The 23594-nt window shown below is 37.4% G+C and overlaps 4 protein-coding genes and 1 non-coding gene across 5 annotated transcripts in view; 3 read left to right on the forward strand and 2 right to left on the reverse strand.

Moving 5' to 3' along the window:
* LOC137934761 (cytosolic endo-beta-N-acetylglucosaminidase 1-like) overlaps positions 1-10156 on the forward strand; it is a 33950-nt gene extending 23794 nt beyond the window's left edge. Inside the window, exons 7-11 of the mRNA XM_068779288.1 lie at positions 6580-6661; positions 6874-6954; positions 7669-7724; positions 8830-8965; positions 9315-10156. Coding sequence (XP_068635389.1) covers positions 6580-6661; positions 6874-6954; positions 7669-7724; positions 8830-8965; positions 9315-10091 — 1132 coding nt within the window. The 3' untranslated portion in view covers positions 10092-10156. The remainder of the gene's footprint in view (positions 1-6579; positions 6662-6873; positions 6955-7668; positions 7725-8829; positions 8966-9314) is intronic.
* A 356-nt stretch (positions 10157-10512) lies between these two features.
* On the forward strand, positions 10513-10586 carry TRNAI-UAU (transfer RNA isoleucine (anticodon UAU)). The gene has a single exon. It is a non-coding gene; the product is annotated as a tRNA-Ile (tRNA).
* Positions 10587-11018: 432 nt separating this feature from the next.
* Positions 11019-12049, reverse strand: LOC137942858 (zinc finger protein CONSTANS-LIKE 6-like). Its single transcript, XM_068788586.1, has 3 exons — positions 11636-12049; positions 11329-11478; positions 11019-11066 (listed from the first exon to the last, which is right to left on the reverse strand). The coding sequence occupies exons 1-3, from the start codon at positions 12047-12049 to the stop codon at positions 11019-11021; spliced, it is 612 nt and encodes a 203-aa protein (XP_068644687.1).
* A 755-nt stretch (positions 12050-12804) lies between these two features.
* Positions 12805-13761, forward strand: LOC137942859 (uncharacterized). The gene has a single exon (XM_068788588.1). The coding sequence runs from the start codon at positions 12805-12807 to the stop codon at positions 13759-13761; it is 957 nt and encodes a 318-aa protein (XP_068644689.1).
* A 7933-nt stretch (positions 13762-21694) lies between these two features.
* On the reverse strand, positions 21695-23202 carry LOC137942860 (UPF0481 protein At3g47200-like). The gene has a single exon (XM_068788589.1). It carries the CDS (start codon positions 23200-23202, stop codon positions 21781-21783), a length of 1422 nt encoding a protein of 473 aa, XP_068644690.1. The 3' UTR covers positions 21695-21780.
* Positions 23203-23594: the final 392 nt, after the last annotated feature.

Genomic DNA, 23594 nt, shown 5'->3' on the forward strand with positions numbered 1-23594 from the left:
TTTATCTTATGGTCACGTCCGAGAAGAGTTCTAGTTTGAGTTATGTTTGTCTTTTATCTATATTGAAGTATTTAATTATGCTAGAACTTATCTTTAAGTGTTAGAGTTTGGGTGTAATTGGGACAAAAGTAGTTTTATTGTAATTGGACTCTACTACCTTCCTCTATTATAAATAGAGGTTCAATTACTTTGATTATATTAAGTTAATGAAGTCAATGAAGTATTTCTCTTTTCCATAAATCCAACAATAACCATAGGGTCATGTAACATAAAACCAAACTCAAGAAACACAAACTTAATCTACATAAGCTCACTAACTGTATGAGCCATTGCTCGATAGTCGGCCTCTGCATTGGACCTAGCCACAACCGTCTGTTTCTTACTTTTCCAACTTATCAGGTTGCCTCCAACAAAACAACAGTAGCCTGATGTAGAATGTCTATCCATCTTACACCCAACATAATCGGCATCAGAATACCCAAGTACATCAATTTTCCCATTATGAGTATACAGAAGACCTTTTCCAGGTGCACCCTTCAAGTACTTTAAAATCCTCTGAGCAACTTCTAAATGAACTTTTTGAGGATTTTCCATGAACTGGCTCACAACTCCCACAGCAAATGAAATATCCGGCCTGGTAACTATAGCATAGATTAGTTTACCTACTAACCGTCAGTATTGAGTTTTATCCTTGAGTGTAGGACCCTGGGTGTCATGTAGATTATGATTAACTTCCATGGGGGTGTCTATAGGTTTAGCACCTAATAAACCATACTCCTGTAACATAATCCAATATATATTTTCTCTAAGAAAGAACAATACCTCGCTTGCTATGAGCGACTTCAATGCCAAGGAAGTACTTGAGAGAACCCAAATTCTTTGTCTGAAAATGTATTGCCAGATATTGTTTTAACTTCTGTAACACCATCAAGATCATCACTAGATAACACAATGTCATCTACATAGACAACCAAAACCACCATACCAGTCTTCCTATAGAACCCAAATTTGTAGTACCACATCACTAAACTTTTCAAACCAGGCCCGTGGACTCTGTTTAAGTCCATAGATAACCTTCTGTAGCTTACACACCTTTTCTGTCTCCCCCTGAGCAAGATACCCAGGAAGTTGCTCCATATACACTTCCTCATAGATCACCATATAAAAAGGCATTCTTCTCATCGAGTTGAAAGAGAAGCCAACCCTTATTAACAGCCACATATATTAAGATACGTACCGAAGTAAGTCGGGCCATAGGAGAGAATGTCTCAAAGACATCAACTCCAAAAGTTTGTGTATACTCTTTCACTACCAGTCGAGCTTTGTACCGTTAGAGCCATCAACATTATATTTGATAGTATAAACCCAACGACACCCCCACAATAGTTGCTCTTGCAGGTGGATCACATAGATTCCATGTTCCCCGAGACACCAAAGCACTCATCTCATCATCCATAGCTTGTTTCCATTCTGGAGAGAACAAGGCTTCCTGCACTGAACAAGGTATATGGGAAGTAGACAATAACGTAGCAAAGGACTTGAAGGATGTAGACAAAAAATCAAGTGACACATATTTGGATATCGGATGAGAAGTACAAGACTATTTACCTTTTCATAGACTAATAGGCAGGTCCAAATCAGAGACAACAGGATCTGCAGGCAATGAGGAAGCTGGTGGGTCATGAGAAGAAAGCTCTGTAGAGGTAACTGTTGGAGACATTGTAGTAGTACGAGAGTGACATTTGTAAACATAAAGAGGCAATGAAGAACTCGATGACGCTGGTACATCCAAAACTGCAATAAGAACAGGACAATCTGAAGGAGATTCAAGTGATACAGGAAACTCAATAGATGATGAAAAATATAGAGTATGTTAAAAAAAGGTCACATCGGCTGACACATATGTTTTCCATCAAACAGGATCATAACATTTGTACCCTTTTTGTTCATGAGAATATCCCAAAAAAACACATTTGACAGATTGAGGTGACAACTTATCGACCGAAGTTCCAAACATATGAACAAAACAGGTACATCCAAAAATACAAGGAACCACACCAAACAATTTATAATTGGGTTTTAAAATCTGAAGTGGAACTTGACCACTCAAAACAGTTGAGGGCATACGATTAACCAAGTAGCACGAAGTTAAAACTGCATCTCCCCAAAAAGATTTAGGAACATTCATAAGCAATAATAGTGTCCTTGTAACCTCAAGGAGATGTCTATTTTTACGTTAAACCACCCCATTTTGTTGTGGTGTATAAGGGCAGGATGTTTGATGGGTAATACCATGAGAATCACAAAATACTGAAAATTTATGGTTAAGATATTCCAAAACCATTGTCAGTACGAAGTACATGAACACATGCACCAATTTAATTTTTTATTTCATTGAAAAAATTGAGGAATACATCAAATACTTCAGACTTCTCCCGTAGGAGATACGCCCAAGTGACTCTACTGAAATGATCAATGAATGACATAAAATACTTAAAACCAAATGGGCTAGGAACCCGACATGGACCCCATACATCAGAGTAGACTAATTCAAACAACTTGGTGCTTTGACTAGAACTAACTGGGAAACTGGAGTGATGATGCTTTCCCAATTAACAGGATTCACAATCAAATGAAATATCGGTTGGCAGAGAAGGAAAAGACTAACGCAACTTAGCTAGTGAGGGATGTCCCAAGTGCAGATGCCACAAGTAAAAAGAATCTGTAGTAGTGAGAGCTACAACTCGAGAAACGGATACATCATCCAGCATGTCGAACCCTCCTTTCTCATGTCCTGAACCAATCGTCCTCTTTGTCTACAAGTCTTGGAAAACACAAGAAGTAGGATAAAAGGTTACTGAACAGTTTAAGGATTTAGTTATATGACTCACAGATAAAAGATTAACTGAAAACTTTGGTACAAATAAAACAGAATCTAAGGATATTTGTGGAGTAGTGCGAACTATACCCTCCCCCTGAATGGGAGAGGTGGATCCATTAGCTAAAGTAACTCAACGATACAAATGAGACGACTGAAATAGAGAGGGCATACCTAACATGTGTGTAGAGCTTCTGAATCAATGATCCAAGAGGGGGAATGAGACACATTTAGTATATTCATACCTGTACTAGCCATCGTGGCACTTGCTGAGGAAGGAGGAGTCTCGGTAGCCTTGGAAGCAGTAGATGCAGCAGTCAGTTGACCCAGCTGCTATAATAAATGCTGAATTTCCTCATACGATCCAGTGTATGAGGAGGTGTCCTTATCTGTGACTATAGAATTGGCCCAGGTAGGTTTACCAAATTTGTCCCAACATTTCTCAGAATTATGATTACTCCTACCACAATGAACACATTTTTTATCCCCCCAATAATTTCGGCCACGACCACGAGTTGTGTGAGAGCGACCTCTATCTCTGTTATTACCACCATGAAACTGACTGTCGGGCTTACCAATAGAAGATTGAAGGTTAAGAGCAACTGCTTCTGAGAGAGTTCCACCTGACTCATTCTTATTTACTACTGCACCTTCAACTTGAAGAACTCTGTTAAAAGTTTGCTCAAGAGTGGTCACATCCTCATTAACCAACAATTGGGCTCTAATAACATCATACTCATGCCCCAAACCATCCATAAACCAGGCTACTTGGATCTAATTTTCTTTCTTACGGATGTCTTCAACATTCGTAGTAAAAAGATGAAATGTACTAATCTCCTGTAGTACTCCCCTCATCTCAGTGAAATAATTTGTCACTAATCTACCTCCACGCTTCATATTAAGAACTTCACATATAACTCTTAGATCCTTGATAAATTACTTTCTTGAGACAAAATGGAATCCAATGTAGTCCACATTGCCTTAGCAGTATTGCAACTCAAAATTTGATCACTAAATCGGGATTCCATACTATTGACCGACCAGGTCATTACTAAATTATCTTCAGCCACCCAATCTTCAGTAACAGTTACCGGGGGATCATCATTTATATATTTTGCCATTCTTCTGGCCCTCAAATACATAAAAAATGATCTAGACCAGTTTACATAATTTGATCAATTCAACCAGATCGTAGTTATCTGAACAGATTGGGAAAATTTCACATCTGAGCTATCAGCAGTCCTTTTGACAGCTACCCGTGTGCTGTATCACCAAACACCACAATTCATTACACTAGAGCGTCAATTAACCAAAGGGAAGTATTTTCCCCAAATTTCAATATTTGCATTGTCATGTGGGCCCCACACCGAATTCAATTAGGGTAATGCGGCACTCAATTCATTCAATTTAGAACCAGTAGTGATCGATTCCAGCAATTGAGACCATAAATCAATGAAAGAATTATCTAATTGCAAGAAATCAAGATGGCGTAGGCTATATGGATGATGACGTAAACATTAGGTTGACGACACAGGCAGATTTGAGAAATTTCCTCAAATTGGGATCATTAAACACTTCTAAATCCCAACATTCAGTCAAATAGAAGCAGTAATCACTAGCCAATAGGCTAAAATAGCCAAAAAAAGGAAAAAAAAAGGAAAATTTTACCCTACCAATCTAGAAATGTGGGGAAAACCTTCAAGGAGATTACTAAAAATGGAGAGAAGATCCACAAAATCCAAAGAAACTTGCCCAAGACTTGCGTTACTGCTTTGATACCACGAAAAATAGGTGATTTGGAGAGAAAATAGAAGAGAAAATGGATTTTTGGAAGAGAGACAGTTTTTCTGCCTTGGAATCCGAGCCAGAAAGGCATTCCTGCTTCTTTATAATCAGGGTTTAAGTGAAATTTTACAATAGGACAAAAATGCCCCTCAATACTCAAAATTACATATCTCCTAAAATACATGTCTAAATTGAATAAAAAATTAACTAGAGATAAAATAAGACATTCTCTATCTAATAGCCATACTATAAGAGAAAAATGTAATATTGAACATCTAAGAAATGACCAAAATACCCCTGAACTTGTATTTTAACACAATTCATATATCCTTGACAAATTCCTCTCTTGGGACAAAATTGAGACCAGTGTATTCCACATCTCCTTTGCTTCCTACAATTCAATATCTAATAACTAAAACAGGATTCCATGCTATTGACCAACTAAGTCATCACTTGATTATTTTCTGCCTCCCAATCTTCAGTTATGGGATTAGGAGAATCATTCCTAACATATTTGGTCTTTCTTTTATGGAAGTAATCTGAATAGAGTGAGAATTTTTATTCTCTTAGCTCTCTTAGGGCTTAATTACAACAATATGCTTACCAGATTCAGCCATTCGATACCTCAAGATGCACTTCTGTATATCCAAGGCAATTCTGTAAACTCAAAACAATAAACACAGATTCTCCAAATGCCTGTCAAGTGGGGCCCACACTCCAAAACTAGGGCACAACCCACTTCACAATAACAAACTGCAATTTGCAGAAACCAAAGTAGCAATGAAACCTCATACACATCAGCCTAAAACATCAATTATAAGGCCGAGGTAGACAAGATGAGTAAGGCACAAAAATGATGATGCAGGCATCAATGGTGTAGGAATTCCAATTTAGAACCCTTTATAGGCAGTCAAGCATGATGATGCTCAATAGTAGTAGAGACCATCAGCCAAATTGGTTATGGCAGGAGAAAAAAACTCAGTTTTACCATACCAATAAAGAAACTAGTGGAGCCCTTTCCGTAGGGATTAGAAACTATGAAGAAAATCCAAGAAACTTGTAGAAGAACCTCCCAAAAGCGGCTTTTATTGCTTTGATACCATGTAAAATTGGGAAGAATTGAAGAGGAAAAAGTAGAAAACTAGAGAGGAGAAGAGTTGAGGAAGCAGCATTGAAGGGCTGCGTTGGGTTACAGCTCAAAAAGATCGAGTTCCCCCTTTTAATAGGACAATTATGCCCCTTAGTACAAAAATGGTTATAATTCTATGAATACAGATCAGAACTAAGTGTAACTTGAAACATAAAGTCATGACAAGTATTCTAACTTGCAATAATCAGATGGGATCCATATGAGATGATGAAATGACCAAAATGGCCCTGAACTACTATTTTAACAAGTTTGTTTAGAACCAGAAAGGATATTCTATGCTTATAAAAAACGCTGGATTGCTGAGAGAAACATCATCTCACTATTATGCTTTGTGCATTTTATGGGTATCACAGTTTCCATCATGACCAGGTATTTCATGAAGAACTAGATTCCAACTACGAGATGGTTGTGGTAGCATATTGTTTTTCAAAATGGCCATTACTGTATTAGTGATGTAATATCTTTTTCCATTGATTTATTCTTTAAAGCCTCTTTTTATTTTTATTTTATTTTAATATTTTGTCAAAGGTTTCCTATATGTTCTTCTACTTTTGGATGTTCAAACTAAATGCTCTTTAAATGCTGTAAGCATTGCTTTGTGAAAATTACCTATGGGCCAGCATAGGACCTTGTTGCTTTTTCATAAATGCTCTTAGTAATGGGATACATAGTCTTTTGAAGGCTGTAACTGTTGCTTTTCATTATGTTTTAGTCATTAAAAAGAAAATTTTATGTAGACCTGATGATCCACTTCTTACTTTTATAGATGGTGGGGCCTTGTTGAGGAATCGTGGGGAATATTACAAAAATATCCTAAAGGGCTGCCATTTTACTCTACTTTCGATCAGGTTTAAACTTGTATACTTGCTCTTTTTTATTGCTATTCTGAATAACTGCTGTAGATTGTATATTTTGTCAGCTCTCACATTAATTACTAGTAATTATGGATCTGTATTTTCATTACTGTAGTTTCTTTATCATCATTCTAGGCTTTTGTGGCCTTGCACCCTCAATACATCTAACAAGGAATCTGAGAATGTGATCCTTTGAGTTTCTTCAGGGACACGGTCTGCATATTTATTCTGAAGGCTTGCAGCTTTCTTCTAATGCATGGAATAACATTTCTTCTCAAACCTTCCAGGTATGATTTATGGACAACTGGTGCCTCTCTATCCATTAAACTTTTAGTCTGGCCATTTTTATCTTTATAAGAGATCTATGATCAGAATTTCATTGAATTTGTGAGAAGAAACTGTAGTAGCATTATATAATTTTCTTGAGTCAACGGACTTATTCCATTTTTTTCTTGATGTTCTTCTTTGATGCTTTTTTCTTTAATTTATTTGCCTCTTTTAATTAAAATTTCATCTTTTTTTTTTGTTAAAGTTAGGCCTTGGTCCATCCTAAAATAACTAATAAAGTTAGAAAATCTTTCCCAAGTAATAAACATAAGATCTGTCTGAACATAAGGTGATCACTCTCATGCCATGTTAAAGTTGGTCCTGGTCCATCCCAAAATGATTAGCCAAATTTCGAAGGATTTTCCTGAGTAATAAGACAGGATCTTCGTATTCTTAGATTCATGTGTTATTCTTAACATTCTTTCCTTTGTGTTTTTTATTGTTCATTTCTTCCATTGCTTTTTTTGTACAGACATCTCGCTAGTGACCCAAAAAACCTGGTTTTTAAGTTTTTAGTTCATGTTGTTGGTTTATTCTCTGTTATTTTTGCGTTCTACCCTGTTTAGGTGTCACTATGTACTGAAATAGATAAGAAATTAAGTATTCTTAAATGTATTCTATTATCTTGTAGAGTTAGTTATACATGTTACAAAATTCCATGTAATCTGTGACAGCCAATACTGGATGGTTCTTCTGACCCTGCTAAAAGCACAATTCAGGCCTCTATCAAGTGAGTTCTTCACATGAATGTGATTCTTGTTACCTTGCAAATGAAATTTTTGCCGTCTTGAGTTCGTTTTCTTGAATTTAGCATTTTATTTTGAATTTCTCTTCTTTATTTTTATTTCATGATTTGTTCCATACGTTGGACATGATTGGAGGATAGAGGAAATTTTTTCCTATAATGATTACCAACTAGATATCTGATTCATTTATGATTGAAGAATCCCAGTGCAGCTTATTGGTGAATTTCTCAGTTGTTGATCGTGTCTTTCTTGAAAGAATAGTTTAAAATAAAGAGATAGGATCAACACTTATGACATGTGATTATTGAACGAATTCACTACTTACACATTAGTGGGAATAGGGGTGAGCATGGGGTCGGGTTTTACAGGGAACCCGACCTGACTCGACCCAAAAAACCCAGGTTAGGGTTTCTAATTTAACCTCGCGGGTCGGAGATGGGGCGGGGAAAAAAAACCCACCGGGTTTCGGGTCGGGGACGGGTTTTCCCAAATCCGACCTGAACCCGACCCACATATGAGATAGAGATGTAAAACATGGTTGTGACATATTGGGTTTATGGGGATGGAGCGGGGACGGGTCAGGTTTAAATCGGGTTAACGGGAACAGGCGGAAACGAGGTTACGAGGATGGTGATCGGATCGGGGTCGGGTTTGACGATACAGGTTTTTTGGGGTTTGGGTTTGGGTTTGGGTCTTGATTAATCCATCCCCGACCCGATCCATGCCCACCCCTAAGTGGGAAGTGGACTGTTCCACCGATATATTTGAATATGTATTTTTTTAGCATTGCCAGCTTTGCAAGTGAAGGCAATTTCAAGCATGATATAATGGGAAATTTCAAAGACCCTTTAAGCTTAAATTTTAAATATAGTTATTTTTTTCATAATAACTAAAATGATTTCTAAATTTCCCTAATAGTTCCTTATCCACTCATTTGAACCAGAAGGTCATACATAAATCATGCAGACTATCCTGCATTCAGTTGGTCAATATATTATTGTCATTATACTATTTATCTGAAACTAAAATAAGTTTTCCAGTGTTTTAGATTTATGTCATGAGATAAGGATTCTTACTTATTGTTGTTAGTTTCAAGGAGGCAACTTATCTTGGAGGTGCATGCATGACATTTGAAGGTAGCCTTGGAGTTGATTCCTCTGTCACAATAAGACTCTTTGATGGAGAAATTCCTTTGCATGACCAGCCCATTCATATCTCATATTCTGTAAGCTCACCTTTTTATGTACAATACATGCGTTTATATAGAGTACCTTCAATCAAGTGCAACTTAAAGTAATTTAATATGTCTTGCTGAATAACCAAGAGAAGGTGTGGTAATATCAATTCTACATTGATGAGACACGGGTGAAATGGAAGATTTCAGTGCAAATTTGAGGGACTGTGTCTCTGAACATGCCATGTTCATGTCCATTTGTTGCCTCAAGGCTCTACCAAAAAATGTTTGATAGGGTCATGTATCAATAAGTTTTCTGCTTGTTACTCGTAATGATTGTTCATTTAATTTCATCAAATAGTTCTTCCATGAAACGCAATGCTGTTTTGCAATCAATTAGGTGAAGTTGGACGGAAGCTCTCAGCTGGGCCTGTCTCTTGGGTTCTCCAAATTGAGTGAAAGAAGTTCAGTACTTCTTGCACCAAGAAGAAGAACCCTACGACCTGCAAATCGCATCAGTGGTCAATTTGCTGAAGTAGTTTCACCAGTGACAATTATGAGCAGTACAACTAGAGAGAGAGATCAAGCAGAATGGAGCATACATGAAATGAGCATCAGCATGAAGGATTACACATTAACAGATATAAATGCCGTCTGCTACAGAGAAAGCAGTCCTGTTCTTAACCACCCGCCATCGAACCCAGATATTAAAGCTGATTCTGGAAGCACTACTCTAAGTTCAGCTGCATCGGAATACAACGCATCTCTTGGTCACATAAGTATCGGAGCATCAGGGCAGAACATAGTTTTCCCACCAGCTAGTTCATGGGATATTGGTGGTCAGAATATTACATGGGGATCGACTTCTCAAGGAGCCAAAACTGTGAGTCTCAAAATCAATTGGAAGCTGGAAGGAGGTATTGATACTTCATTATTTTCAAAGTACAATATTTATATCGGAACATCCGGCAAACAAGTAAGCAGTGCAGGCACAGATCAGGTGGGAAGAGGTGAAGAATATCTTGGGGTGGCAAGAGTGGAAGCTTTCTATGTGTCTGATCATGTAGTTCCTGAGGGTGATTCAAATGTATTATTCATCATTCAAGTATGTGGTGTTGATGGGGTTTGTCAGAAACTGGATGAGTCTCCAACATTTCAGTTGAATGTTTCTGGTTAGCAAACAGCCTCCAAAGAGATGTATAATTTTTTTCTTCCAAATTCTGAAGCGTAGCATTAACAGCATTCTGGCAAAATATTAAAAAAGGGGTATCAATAAATGCTTCCTTACATAGGAGCATGTTACTCTTTATTGATAGATTAGAATGACCAAATTTAATAGACACTGTCTAAATTGTCTGACAAATTATATTTATTATTTTTTAATCTTTGGAAGCAAAAGCAAAATGCTTTGCTTTCTTAAGCTTTCTACTCTCTGTAGCCATCTGTAAGGAGTCATCTTTTCTAGCACCAATAAAAAAAAATTTGAAACTTCAAAAAAGTATTAAAAGCAATCTTCAAAAGTAACAAGTAGATTGAAGATTCTCCTTGATGTACAAAAAAGCGTCAGATAAAAAAGATGCATTATCTCACTCAGTCGAGGTCCCGTAGCTCAGTTGGTTAGAGCGTTGGTCTTATGAGCCGAAGGTCGCGGGTTCGAGCCCCGCCGGGACCACATTTATGATTGTTTACTCCAGTTACTTTTTCTGGCTCACGGGAATCAATCAATCTTTAGGAAGAAAAAACGGTGTGAAGTTGGCCCACATAAAAAAGTCTTTAACTACTTTTTCCATGCAACGAACCCTTCACTGGAAAACTTTTATTAAGACAACTGAAATATCTCCCCTCTTGAATTTACTAAATTACCCTTTTTAAGATTTCCTTAGTGAACCCACCACCACTGAACCAGCGTTGGACCAAAACCCCTCTCCCTTCAATAACAGTAAATTAGAGGACAAAAAGAGCAAAAAAGCAATGAAACAGTAAAAGCCCAAAAGGTGGAGACGGAGCAGAAGAGATATTTTCCAACGTTATCGTCTGCAAAAATATCTGAAACAGATGCCTGGTATTTTTCGTAATACCATCGTGTCAGTACTACACGTGATACTCATTTTAATGTCTTTGTCTGAGATTCTGATCTCTTCACAAATCTCCCCTGTAAAAACCAAAGATTGAAGTTGATCAGGAAAAGCCTCAAAAGATACAGAGGGCATCGATAAAATGGAACTAGTTCGAGGTAAAAAGGACCCATTTTGTTGGGGGTTTCGCTACTGACTTCTAATGATCAATCAAATGCAATAAACTGAAAAGAAGAAAAGAAAAGAAAGAGTGCTCAGCATTTTTTTATTTTTTATTTTGTTCTGATCAGAGACTCGAAGATGCAGGAATACGATAAAATGAGAAGAAATCGCATGAACCTTCAATCTTGGTCGTTTTTCTGCATTGAGCTTACGAACTTGGTATCGTATCTTCTTGGAGAAGAGGCGGCTCTGTCTCTTCTCTTTGTATCTCATCACTCTTGCTTCTCTCTTCGTCTTTTCTTCCTCCATTATCGGTACTTGGCCCATCTGAAAAAAAAAAAAAAAAAAGGCATTTTATCAAATGAGCAAACATGTAGTTTTTCATGTTTTCAGTAAATCGTCTCTATGCGCAGATCTACATAATGTACGCATTGGCAGGAGAGAAAATAAAGGAAAGAAGTGGGGTGGGATGCAGACAGCGTACAAAGCAGTCGTCTGTCATCGGAAAACAGTAATCCTCGGAAGCCCAGGGCGAGTGTCTGTCCGACCATGCATCCATGACATCCTGATAATTTAAATTCAATGATATAGACTTCTCCTCTTCCCAAAACCCAACAATCTCCTTCTTCTCGGAAGCGTTTCCATTATCAAACTTCTCCAGGCATTCCACCCTCTTCGTCTTCTCCCCGCTCTCTTCGTCATCTTCCTCTAGCTCATACTCCACTTCTTCCATTTCTTCTTTGAAGACTCCTTTACAGAATTCACCCCAGCCAAAGCAATCCCAGTTCATATAATGTTTTTCTTCTTCTTCTTTGATGCTTAATATACCTTCGAGTTCATCCAGTGTACCCATTTCATCTAATGGGTTATGTATCGAGGGCACGCCGGGTTCCGGCATGGTCTGTGCGTCCTCTTTCTTTGGGGTCCTGAACCAAGGAGTGTCGCCGAGCTTCAACTTCTTCCTCTATCCGGTCTGTAAGCGGTGAAAGAGATCAGGGAATAAGAGTGTAAGAAGAAAGGATTGGGTTCGTTATCCGATTTGGAGTTGATCTTGGCGGGTTTGGTCTGCGTGTTACTGAGGAAAAGTTCGTCCTTGGTTGGATTTTATAATAATTTAGCCACAAAAAAGTCCTGATATTTTTTCAGAAGCATTTTTTGTTTGAAAGTGATGGTATTTTAAGGCCGTCCAATTACATAGGACCCACAAAATAATGGACGGTCTTTGAAAACATATTTAAAGGCACTAACATGGCATTTAGAAGTCCGAGCCTTAAAACAAGTAGAAAATAATGTCACAAATATTTAAGAATAATATAATTACGGCTGATGGGACGACGGAGATAGTCATTTGATTGGAAGACTGAGATAACGGCATGTTTCACACCACTTTTCCTGTTGGATTAGCCCTCTAATATAAACGGAATTAATTTTTTACATATTATATGCACATATTTTTTTACATTAAAAAAGAAAATAAGATAAAAGGGGACAATCGAAATGACTAGCTCAAATTGAAAATTTTAGATTGAAGAAAGAGTTGCGGTGGAGTTTGGGAATTTTCACCGTCTCCGGATGCCTGTGCGTCTCCTCAACTAAGTTTTCCCTCTTTAGGGGGAGGTCAAGTCCCTTCCGAGTTCCATCCGACCAGTGGAGATGACCGGCGGTGGCCCTGTAATCTCTGCAAGACAAGCATCCAAACCCCCTCAGACACCCCCCAAAGGCTCAGCGTATTCTTTACCTTCCCTTACTTCATCTTCAACCTCTCTCGTCACCTCCATCTCTTCCCCCGGCACCCCATCGCCTTCAATCACAGGTTACACTTCCTCTTCACACCACTTGGCACTTTCGACCGGTCCAAGTTCTGTTGCCGGGAAACCAGGCGACGATGTTACTTGGACGGCTTCCATGGACGATTGCTTCATCAATCTCTTGAAGAACCAGACCCCAGGAAGGACGTTCTCGCCTCAATCTGGATACGCTGGATTCACGGAAGGCGTATGGAAGGCTATGGCGGATACCGTAAGTAGAAAATTCTCGGTCCAATGTTGCATCAATGATTTGAAAGATCGATACCATACGTTGAAAACTCAATACGATCGCATCAAGGCTATTCTCGATCGAAGTGGGCTTAGTCTAGATGAAGCCAGGATCATTGCGAACCCTATGTTTTTGGAGGCGTACAGAGATTTGAACCTGATGTTCGCTCCGGCACACCTGGTTGATCAGCAGAAGTCTATTGTTACTGTTCATAACACAGAGCACCCGTCACAATCTGATCAAAGGGGTCAAGCCCACTCTGGCAAGCGACCATTAGATGATCCACTAAGCCAAACACGTCCAGCGAAGAGGCAGATCACCGGTGCCGACAGTGCAGAGGATGGTAACTACAGCTTACAGACCGAAGTTACCGGGCAAAAGAAACACAGGGATGAAGCCCTTGGATTGTGCGGGAAATGGATAGAGGCTCTCAGGGAAGTGTCAAAAATGGAGGAAGAGTTCTTTCATGGCTGCGATATACTGGAGAATGAGAACAGAGCGAAGATCTTTCTTGCTTTGAATGCGTCGGAGCGGTGGAAGTGGTTGCAGAGGAAGCTCCGATCTAGGATGTAATATCGGTTAGCGCCTGAAATTTGAGCAGGGAAGATTTTACCGCTTACTAAAAGGAAACTGCAATATTTATGTTCGGTTGTTGAAAATGAGAAATATTGAGTAGTAGTTAATTTAAGTGTCTTTCCGTTTTTTTTTTTTTTTCTTCTCAAACTAAGTTATCTATAGATTATACCCTGGATCACAAGAGTGAGGCCATGCCACCGCTCAAGGTGGAGGCTCAGATCCTCGGCCTTCATTGCAAAGTGGATTAGAGAAAAAAAACACTGTGGGAACCTTCTCGGTCTCCATGTGGAGTGGAGGAAGGGCCCCTCCCTTGTCATTGTTATCTTTCTATAAAGATCATGAGAAAAAAATTACCGTCGTCGGAGAAGAGGACTCCACCTCCCGTTTCTTTTATATAAATGAAGAATGGACGTATCACCGTCGTCAAGTTAATTTTTTTCTGCAACTTGAGAGTGAACAATGATTATTTTATATTATTCTGGTAGTTGGGAAAGAAAACCTGCTTCGTTTTATATTTTAACAAGAGATTTGTATAAAAACAGATGTAGTTATCTTTTCCCTATGAACACTAACATGATGACAAGAGATGCAGATAGGTGGACTCTGATGCTACGTCTGCTCTGATGCTACCTAACATGGAGTCTAAGGCAGTCATAAAATAACTAGTAATCTTAATAAACCACTTCCCCAACAAATAAATTCAAAATTCCTCCGTCGAAAACCTCTCGGTAAACAAATCACACATCGCGGCAGACCACCGGTACCGTGACCACAGCGGCAGGCAACGTAGCCGCTTCCGGCTCCGCAGTAGGCTCTGTCCGGGGTTCCGGCTTCGCCGCGATCCTATCCTGCTCAGCCATCAGCAATTCCGGCGCCATTGTTTTCTTCCTTTTCAAACCTGTTCCCTCGTAAGAATTCGAGAAGCGAAAAGGGGTACCCAGAGCGAGAAACAGGCGAGGGAGGGAGGGATTTATTTTCTGTAACGTTTCAGCTTCTTCGTCGTCCAGCGTTTTACGCGATTTGATAAGGGAAGAGCAGAATTGGAAGGCTCGAGGAGAACTGTTGGGAGAGAGGAAAAATTTTGGACTCGTCGGTTCGTCTCTCCGCCTCCGATTTATTATCGTCTCTCTCCAGGATCTCACATCAGCCACAGCAAAGAGTGACAGGACAGATTGAGCGACCTCACCACATTGAAGAGGTCCTGAGATCTTACAGATCACCAAAAGAATCTAAACAGAGAATCCAAGATCCGGACAAGCGAACGAGGCAAAGCAAGTAAAGAGGAACAGCAGCCGCCGACAGTTCCCGCAGAACGGAAGAACAAAGATCCATGGCTCGAACCAGTAGGAGCAGATCGGTAGAAAAGGTAGAATCAAGGCGGTTCTCCAGTCCCCTTTGTTGCTCAGTACGTAATTTTGGTCTCCGAATCTTCTCTATAACTCTCGGAGACATGAAAGGTTAACTCTCAAGAGCTCTCGAGGTTCGACGCCATTGCGACAGACACCGACGAGGCTTCTCCATATATTAAATTTTTAGGAATTTTACCCAAATATCGATTTAAAATAACTTATTTATAATAATAACGAAGACCACAAATTATTTATTTGACTGACACGTACGCTTTGACTACTTACGTGTCGCCCCATCATCAAAGTGCACACTCATAGTCTACCATATCATCATTATTGACACATCATCTGCCACGTAACTTACCATGTCACTTTTATTATATTTCTTTTTGCCATGTCATCAATGGCCACGTAGCACATGCCACATCAGCCCTCACATATGTTTTTAATTCTAATCTCTTCCACGATTTTCTCCTCGCCTGCTCTCCTCTCGTCGCTCTGTCTCCTGCCGCCGCTCCCCTGTGGCCGCTGCTCTGCCTCGGCCTCGTCCCTGTTGCCGCCGCCCGGCCTCGCCCTCGACGCCCTCCGCTCAACCACTCTCTCTTCGTCTCAGCCTTATCTCTCGTTCTTTTTCTCCGTTCCCCTCTGTTCATCCTCTCGCCGCCAACATTCTTTCTCTTTGTTCCCCTCAGTTCGTCCTCTCGCCGCCCCTTCCCTTGAAACCTAGGGGTGATTTTTTAGGGTTTTTGTTAATTGAATAGAATTATTATATTTAATTATAATGTTAATTTGAATTTAGCTGTTTAATTACTGTATTGATTTTTATGTGATTTACTGTTTAATTTTTGATTTTATGTTAATAAAAATTTTGCCAAATTAAAATTATTGTAAAGTTTTGTAAGATTTTTAATTAAATAATATATTTTTTAATAATTTATTATTTTGTAAATAAGGTGATAAAAAGTATACAAATAAAATATATTTTTAAACACTAAAACAACTTTTTTGTATATATTTTTTAATTTATAAATATTTTAAATGGATAATATATGGGTAAGACTTAAGAGTAAATTTTTTCTATTTATAAATATTTTAAATAGATAATATATGGGTAAGACTTAAAAATAAAAAAAATTATTTATAAATATTTTAAATCCATAGTAAATGGGTAAGAATTAGATTATTTTTATTTATAAATATTTTAAATTTATAAATATTATTTTGTAAATAAGGTGATAAAAATATACAAATAAATTATATTTTTAAACTCTAAAATAGTTTTTTTGTATATTTTTTTAAAATTTTAAATATTTTAAATCGATAATATATGGGTAAGACTTAAGAGTAAGATTTTTTAAATTTATAAATATTTAAAATTTGTAAATATTATTATTTCGTAAATAAGGTGATAAAAATATACAAATAAATTGTATTTTTAAACTCTAAAATATGTTTTTTGTATTTTTTAATTTATAAATATTTTAAATCTAATTAATTTACTTATTTTATTTTATTTTGTAAAATATGAAGAAATAAAAAGTGTAACAATAATTTTTTTAATTAATAAATATTTTAATTGATATTAAATGGTGTTAAATAAGTAAGAGTTAATTTTTTAATTGTAGGCTCGAGTTCGATTACAATTTTAATTTCGAGGCTAGGGTCGGCCGAGCTCGAGTTCAAAATATTTAAATCAAGCTCGGCTTGAACAAGGTTCGGACTCAGTTTGATTTGATGCCACCCTTATGCCCAATTTTAAATAGAGGTTATTCCTAATTTTATGTAAAATATATGTATAATTTTATATACAATTTATTTGACATGTATTTTTTGAAAAGTTTTAAATGTATGTTGGAGCACGAACTCGAGACTTGTATTTTTTAAAAATTTTAAATAAATGTTGAAGCTCGAGCTCGGCTCAAACTCGGTTAAAATTATTAGGCTCGAGCTCGAGTTCAAAATATTTAAATCAAACTCGGCTCGAGCATACGCAGGTTCGGGTTCGGCTAGGATCGATGCCACCCCTACTATTTACCATATATATATTGGTTAATTTTATAACCTTATAATGCCAATCAACATAATTGAAAATATCAATAGTCTAACACTCATTATTATATCATTTTAGTCGTCTATTATTTTCAAACAGTTGTTAGGTCTCAACAAGACACAAACCTAGAATGTGTGTAGGGAGAGGGATTATGTAACAAATTTTATAGTTCTTCACAAAATACTTAATCAAATCCTTGTAAAGTGGAATTTACATTTTTAATATCAAAATTTAGTTAAAGCAATGATAAAATCTACATAACATCAATAGTAAAACATAGATTTATAATGGTTCACAACTAAAACTTTAGTTGTAAATCTACTCTTAAAGTGTTTTCTATATTTTCAAGTTTAATCTACTAAGTCAAATTGTCGAATGATACTTACAACTAGAGGTGGTATTGAGCTGAGCCGAGCCCGAACTAGAGCTCGAGCCGAGCCAAATAATTTTAACTGAGTTCGAGCCGATCTCGAGCTTCAACATACATTTAAAACTTTTCAAAAAATACATGTCAAATAAATTGTATATAAAATTATGCCTACATTTTACATAAAATTGGGAATAACCTCTACTTAAAATTTGACATAAGGGTGGCATTGAATCCAGTTAAGTCCAAACCTTGTTCAAGCCGAGCTTGATTTAAATATTTTGAATTCGATCTCGAGCTGATCCTAGCCTCGAACCTAAAATTATAATCGAACTCGAGCCTAATAATTTTAACTAAGTTCAAGCTCGAGCTCTACCCGAGTTTGAGCTTAACCTACATTTAATACTCTATATAAAATATATGTCAAATAAATTATATATAAAATTATGCATACATTTTAAAAAAAAAATGATAGGGGAGGTTCAGGATTGAATTTCAATAATGGATTAAAACGCACCAATATTAATCTTTTTTACTCCAAATGTTGTCTAGCTTGTTTTGTAATTTTTGAATCTGGCCATAAATTTACCATGGCCTCTTTAGTGCTCCTGGTTGAAACTTATATTCTAGGAAAAAATAAAAATATTTTTCATATGATACATATTTCCAAAAAAAACTTTAAATAAAATCTTATTACTATGCGTGACTTATTAGAAATTTACAAGAAATATTTTAAAATTTTCTTAGGAAAATTAAATGGACCTCTTATTGCCTCTTCTAGGGAAATAAATAAAAATTAATAATCAATTTAATATATTACTATACTTATCGATAAATTTTTAATCAAATAAAATGTCAAACACAAAATTGCAATAAAAATTGCCTAGCCTAATGCTAAAAGTATTATAGCATCAACTGTCAAATACTTATTCAAAAATTTTCTATACGGTTTTCTAGCCCATCTTGGCAGGAAAATCTTACTTAGAAAATTATATGATTTTTTAATAAGAATTTTCAATTGGAAAAATGTTTACAAAAAACCTAAGACACAAATAGTCCCTAGAAACTTATTTCTACTCAAATGTATTTTTAATTTCTTCAAGAGCCATGAGAAAGGAGAGTTTAAGGATTTTTTTTTTTAACTTTATGATTTCACACGTGCAAAATCATCTTCACAGGGGGGGGGGGGGGGGGGGAATTGTTTCCCTCGAACTTAGGTATTCCGCTGAGACGACGTGGAGGAAGGGGGTTACGGTACCGATGTGGTCGAGGATGACAGCTGCGATGGAGGTGGCGGCGACGAAAATAGAGGCGAAGGCGAGGGGAAGAAGAAATCGAATGGTTGGCAATAGAGGCGGTCGACGAGCAGCTATCGATGGCGACAGAGACGACCAACGAGTAGCTATCAACGGTGACAACAACGGACGGGAGGGGCTCAGCGGTGACGAGGGGAGGAAGTCTTTTCTCCCCCTCGCTCTCGTTCTCACTGCCGCTGCTGCTCCTGACTCAGCTCGTTAATGACCCGACTCGCGAGTCATCGAGCAGAACCTGGATTCGATTGAGCTCGGCTCGTTAATTTAAACGAGCCGATTCGAGATCTCGAGCTCGGCTCAAGATCGAAAGACACCAAATCGAATCGAGCCGAGCCGGCACCGAGCCGAGCTCGAGCCAACTTGGTTCGAAGCCACCCCTACTTACAATAGACACGCGACAAATATCAAAATACAACTACTTGGCTACACAAAAGCCAACTTATAACAACAAACCCAACTATAATGCCTACTAACGACAACTCATCATGGGAAACAAACGTCTATCACCTAGTTACTACACAACTAGCCTCACACATTAGAAATAGCTACAAAGGCTTACAATGATCATGATATGGGGTTAGACTTAGTTACACAAATCTTGCCCAAGGAACAATGCAAATACTTTTTTTTTTTTTTTTAACAAAGCACCCTCTACTCTTTCAAATTGGAAAATTTTAATGATAAAGAATCAAAATGTTACATTTGAGTCCTAATCATGTGCCTTTTGAAGTGAGCAACAACTCACTTCAATCCCAATAGTCTTGATTTGAAAATAAAAAGGCCCTTATGAAACCTAAGATATTGATTTGAAAATAAATTAGTCCCTTGTAAAACAACTCAATGGATGATCATATTTAAAAACTTAATCACACAAATGATAATTGAACACCAATATATGATATGAAACTAAATGTGCACGAGTTCAACAAGAAATTTCTTATTACAATCAAGAATTTAAATATAAAATACCAGTTGTATGTAACTTTTTGAAAGCCATAGATGATGAGTTTTTTAATCACAAATTCAATTTTCACATATTATTTCAAAGTCAAAGAGTATTTGGAAGAGATCATGGTTCACTATAGAAATCATTACTTTATTCGAATGAGCCAAAAATGTCTTAAATAAGATAGATCTCATTTTTCCAAAAATAGAATCAATGAGCTAGCTAGGAAAGGGAAATTTTGTACTTTACAATATTGGTATTTTTTTGACAAAAAATTTCAAATTAATAATTTGGGTTATTAATCACTATGTTAGGTCGTTGATAAATTTTGAAGACACATCTTGGCCAAACCAAAACTTGAACTCTTCTTTTGCAAATTTTCAATTGTTACCAATCGAATGGTTCAAGTACCATTTGAATGCTTTCTTCCTAGAATTCCTTTGTTTGAGCCATCGTTCTAATGGTTCTTCTTTTTAGCAACTTCTCCTTTGCTTGACTATATAAATGCATGGAGGAGGACCATTAGAATGCATGACTTTTAGTAGTTAGTTGTTTGCTTAACCATGCAAAAGTTGAGATGAGGACCATTTGAATTCTACTTCACTTGGGCTGGGGGTTGGATATTGGACATATAGAAATGGCTGATGTACCATTCAAATCCTCCAAATCTTTCCTTGCTTTTGTTTAATTTGAAACTTCACAATTATAATGCTATAATGATGACCATTTGAAATGCTTTGAGTTGTTGAAGCTTAAACTTGATTTCAAATGATGTTCTAACCTTACTAACTGTACATGGTTAGTTATGGTTATATGTAATCACTTAAAATAAGTTGAATGGGGATTTTGTGACCAACAAAAGCTAGTAATGATATCTAAACTCTTATTCTAGGCATATCTATGTAATAGTTAATATTGGAATTCATATTACATAATTATATTTTATTATTAGTTTTAAAATAATTAATTTTATTTTGTCAATAAATAAGATTCATTTAAACCTAATTATTAACTTTGATTAAATCTACTAAATCTAGGTAAATTAAAAATTTAGTAGAATATATTTGATATCTCAAAGTATCTTATATCATTTTATTAAATTATTTACGTCGTAATAAAATTGAAGGGGATGTGGGTGATTGTCATGATTATTTCAATTTTAAAATATAAAAAAATAAAATTTAAAGGGTATGAGTAATTTTTTTTCCACATTTTCTAAGAAATATAGATTATGTTGAAGTCAGTTTGGACATCAACCTTAGGTAGGGTATCACTCTTTGTTTAGTAAGATTAAATAACAACTCCTAAAACTTTAATTTATCTATTTTTTTTTATGAATCCTTTTGGAAGAAGACATCCCAGAGTGATTTTTCAAATAGACTCCACCTCCAATGTTGACTTAGGAAATGTAAACATTATCTCTATTGATGAGTTGATCTCATGGGATTGTTACATTGCATTGAGTGATAAATGAAGCGGTAACATGTTAATCTTCCAGTCTCACTCATGACATAACACAAATGATATTTTATATATTCAATGTTTTCCCTCTATATGTGTAACATCAACTTATGTCGCTACATGAGGCTCATGTTAACCTATTGGGAGACTTTCTCAATGTCTTAGCGGCCATTGATTTTATTTATTTATTTATTATTATTATTATTATTAGCTCCGTTCTTGAGATCCATATCCATTGCTTCTTCTCATGTTAGCAAATTGTGTTTGTACCCTTAATTAGGTCAGGTAACTGTTTCTACTCTTGTTTACGATTCCTTTTGAATCCATATTGCATTCTTCCATCTTGAGTTTGATCTCCAGAAAGATAAGCATAGATCCAGTAAACAAGAGCACTTGTAATAATCAACAGAGACAAAGCCAAAACACATTATATGGGATGGGAAATAAATTAAAGCAGATGGAACGAGAACAGAAGTTCATAACAACAAAGACCAAGCACAGGAGTTCCAATAATCGAGAAGTCGAGGTGTTCAAGGTGAAGGATGAAAGTATCTGTAGATGCCCAAGATGGTGTTGGTGATAGCCAGACAAATCACCAAAACTCCAGCCGTAAATGAAATTATCGCCCATGGATTGCCGAAGTAGTCCCGATTCAGCTTCGCCCTCCACATGTTCCATGGAGTCTTGTAGTATTTGATTATATCTCTGGTCAGTTTGTGGTATTTGTCCTTGGCATCTGATTCAACTATCAGCCCCTTGCACATCATATTGAACATCAAAGCGATGTTCTTATCGCTTCCCAACCCATGATCAATAATCCCACTTTGATGCAGAATCTCCACGTCCTGAGCCGTGTTCACGATAAAATCCATGAAAGCAGTGTAGAAGGTGAAGCATTTCCCTAGTGCAGGGTTGGCTTGTTCGAACGCTATCAAGTTTCTCAAGAAGGTGTTTGTATAACTGTCCACAAGAATGTGCGGAATTTCCATCACTCCCTTCTCGAATTTTATGTCCAGGAAGTTACCTCCCTTGCGTCTCTTGAACTTGATGCCGGCGTCTTGGAGCCTCTTTGCGCATGGGACGGTCTGTAATGGCCTCAGGCGGTGCGACTGGTGGTCGTCGGAGAGGTGTTTCTGCTCGACAAGAGGGAGAAGAGAGCGAGAGGAGTCGAAGTTCTTTCCTGGGTCCTCCTCCTGGTCAGACGTTATCATGAAATGAGAGTGAACCAAGTGGAGCAAGTGAAGCAGGCTGGATTCGTCTGGGTGGAAGGATTTCTTGTGGCTGTCTCTGTGGATGGACGATTCTGCTTTGCTGATTGTATAATACGAGGTTTTGAAGAAGTTCACTGAGAGACTGACCAGAGATACAGAGGAGATGGGCTTGGCAAAGGAATTGAATATGTGAAGTAAGACAGAGAAGGGGAGCTGGTTTTCTACAAGAAGCAAATCCCGGGCTACACATCTCAGAATCCACTCAGAAGAAGAAGCAAATATGAGGTCACTCTCATATGGATACTTCTTCTCTTCACCAAGAGACTTCCTCTCCTCTGACTTGAGGAAAAGCTCCAGAATGAAGCATCCATCGAGCAGCAGCATCTCCCCAAACTCGGCTTCCCCAATTGGGATGTCCTCCAAGTAGCAACTTCTTGCTGATTTCTTCAATTCCTGGACTTTGATGAGGATGTCATCCAAGGTCAATCCATCGTTCCGAGAACAGAAATCACGCAGATACTTCCACTTCTGCTTCTCCATCTCCTGCAACCTCTTCTTCTCTCGGTGGTAAGGGCCGATGGAGAGAATCTCAGGCTCGTAAGCTTCCTCATTTGTTTTGCGTATGATATGAGACACGCGGACGATGGTGGGTAGCTCTGGATGAGGCCGCTCGGCATTTAAGGAGCTGTATTTGCTTCTCATAGCAATCATCCATGACTGATCATCGCCGTCTCCACTCATCACTGCTTCTGATAGTAGGAAATGTTTGCTCGAATGGTGGATCTTGATTTCTAGGAAGAATTTACAGGAGAAGAAGGCGATCGGTCACTAAAACACCAAGTGGAAGAGGCGACTCAGTTGCTCACAGCTTCTGTATATATAAAAATGGGATCGACCTGGCTGGATGAGTTGAACAACGATGCCCAAATTGATGATATCAATATATAATTTTGATTCTGACTGACTTAAACATAGTAAATTTGCCACAAGTCTTGCACAAAAATAATTTTAAAACACGGAAGATGCAAACAAAGCTACCGCCACCTAATAGCCACCCATAATTCTCTGGCTACATTGTGGTTAACAGGATTTCAAAGAAATAAATTCTCACAACGGAATCTGTAAATTTAGAG

Source organism: Aristolochia californica, unplaced genomic scaffold (genome assembly GCF_029961685.1).
Source record: "Aristolochia californica isolate CCGP_79_NKW_82.1479 unplaced genomic scaffold, dmAriCali1.0.hap1 SCAF_10, whole genome shotgun sequence".
NCBI lineage: Eukaryota > Viridiplantae > Streptophyta > Magnoliopsida > Piperales > Aristolochiaceae > Aristolochia > Aristolochia californica.

What these genes read in the sequence shown, in the direction of transcription:
- LOC137942860 (XM_068788589.1), bottom strand. Translation starts at nt 23,202, where the DNA reads ATGAGTGGAGACGGCGATGATCAGTCATGGATGATTGCTATGAGAAGC.
- LOC137942859 (XM_068788588.1), top strand. Translation starts at nt 12,805, where the DNA reads ATGACCGGCGGTGGCCCTGTAATCTCTGCAAGACAAGCATCCAAACCC.
- LOC137942858 (XM_068788586.1), bottom strand. Translation starts at nt 12,049, where the DNA reads ATGCCGGAACCCGGCGTGCCCTCGATACATAACCCATTAGATGAAATG. An exon ending in CGATGACAGACGACTGCTTT is followed by an intron (nt 11,479 to 11,635) that starts GTACGCTGTCTG and finishes TTTTTTTTTCAG; the next exon opens with ATGGGCCAAGTACCGATAAT. An exon ending in AAAAACGACCAAGATTGAAG is followed by an intron (nt 11,067 to 11,328) that starts GTTCATGCGATT and finishes TGGTTTTTACAG; the next exon opens with GGGAGATTTGTGAAGAGATC.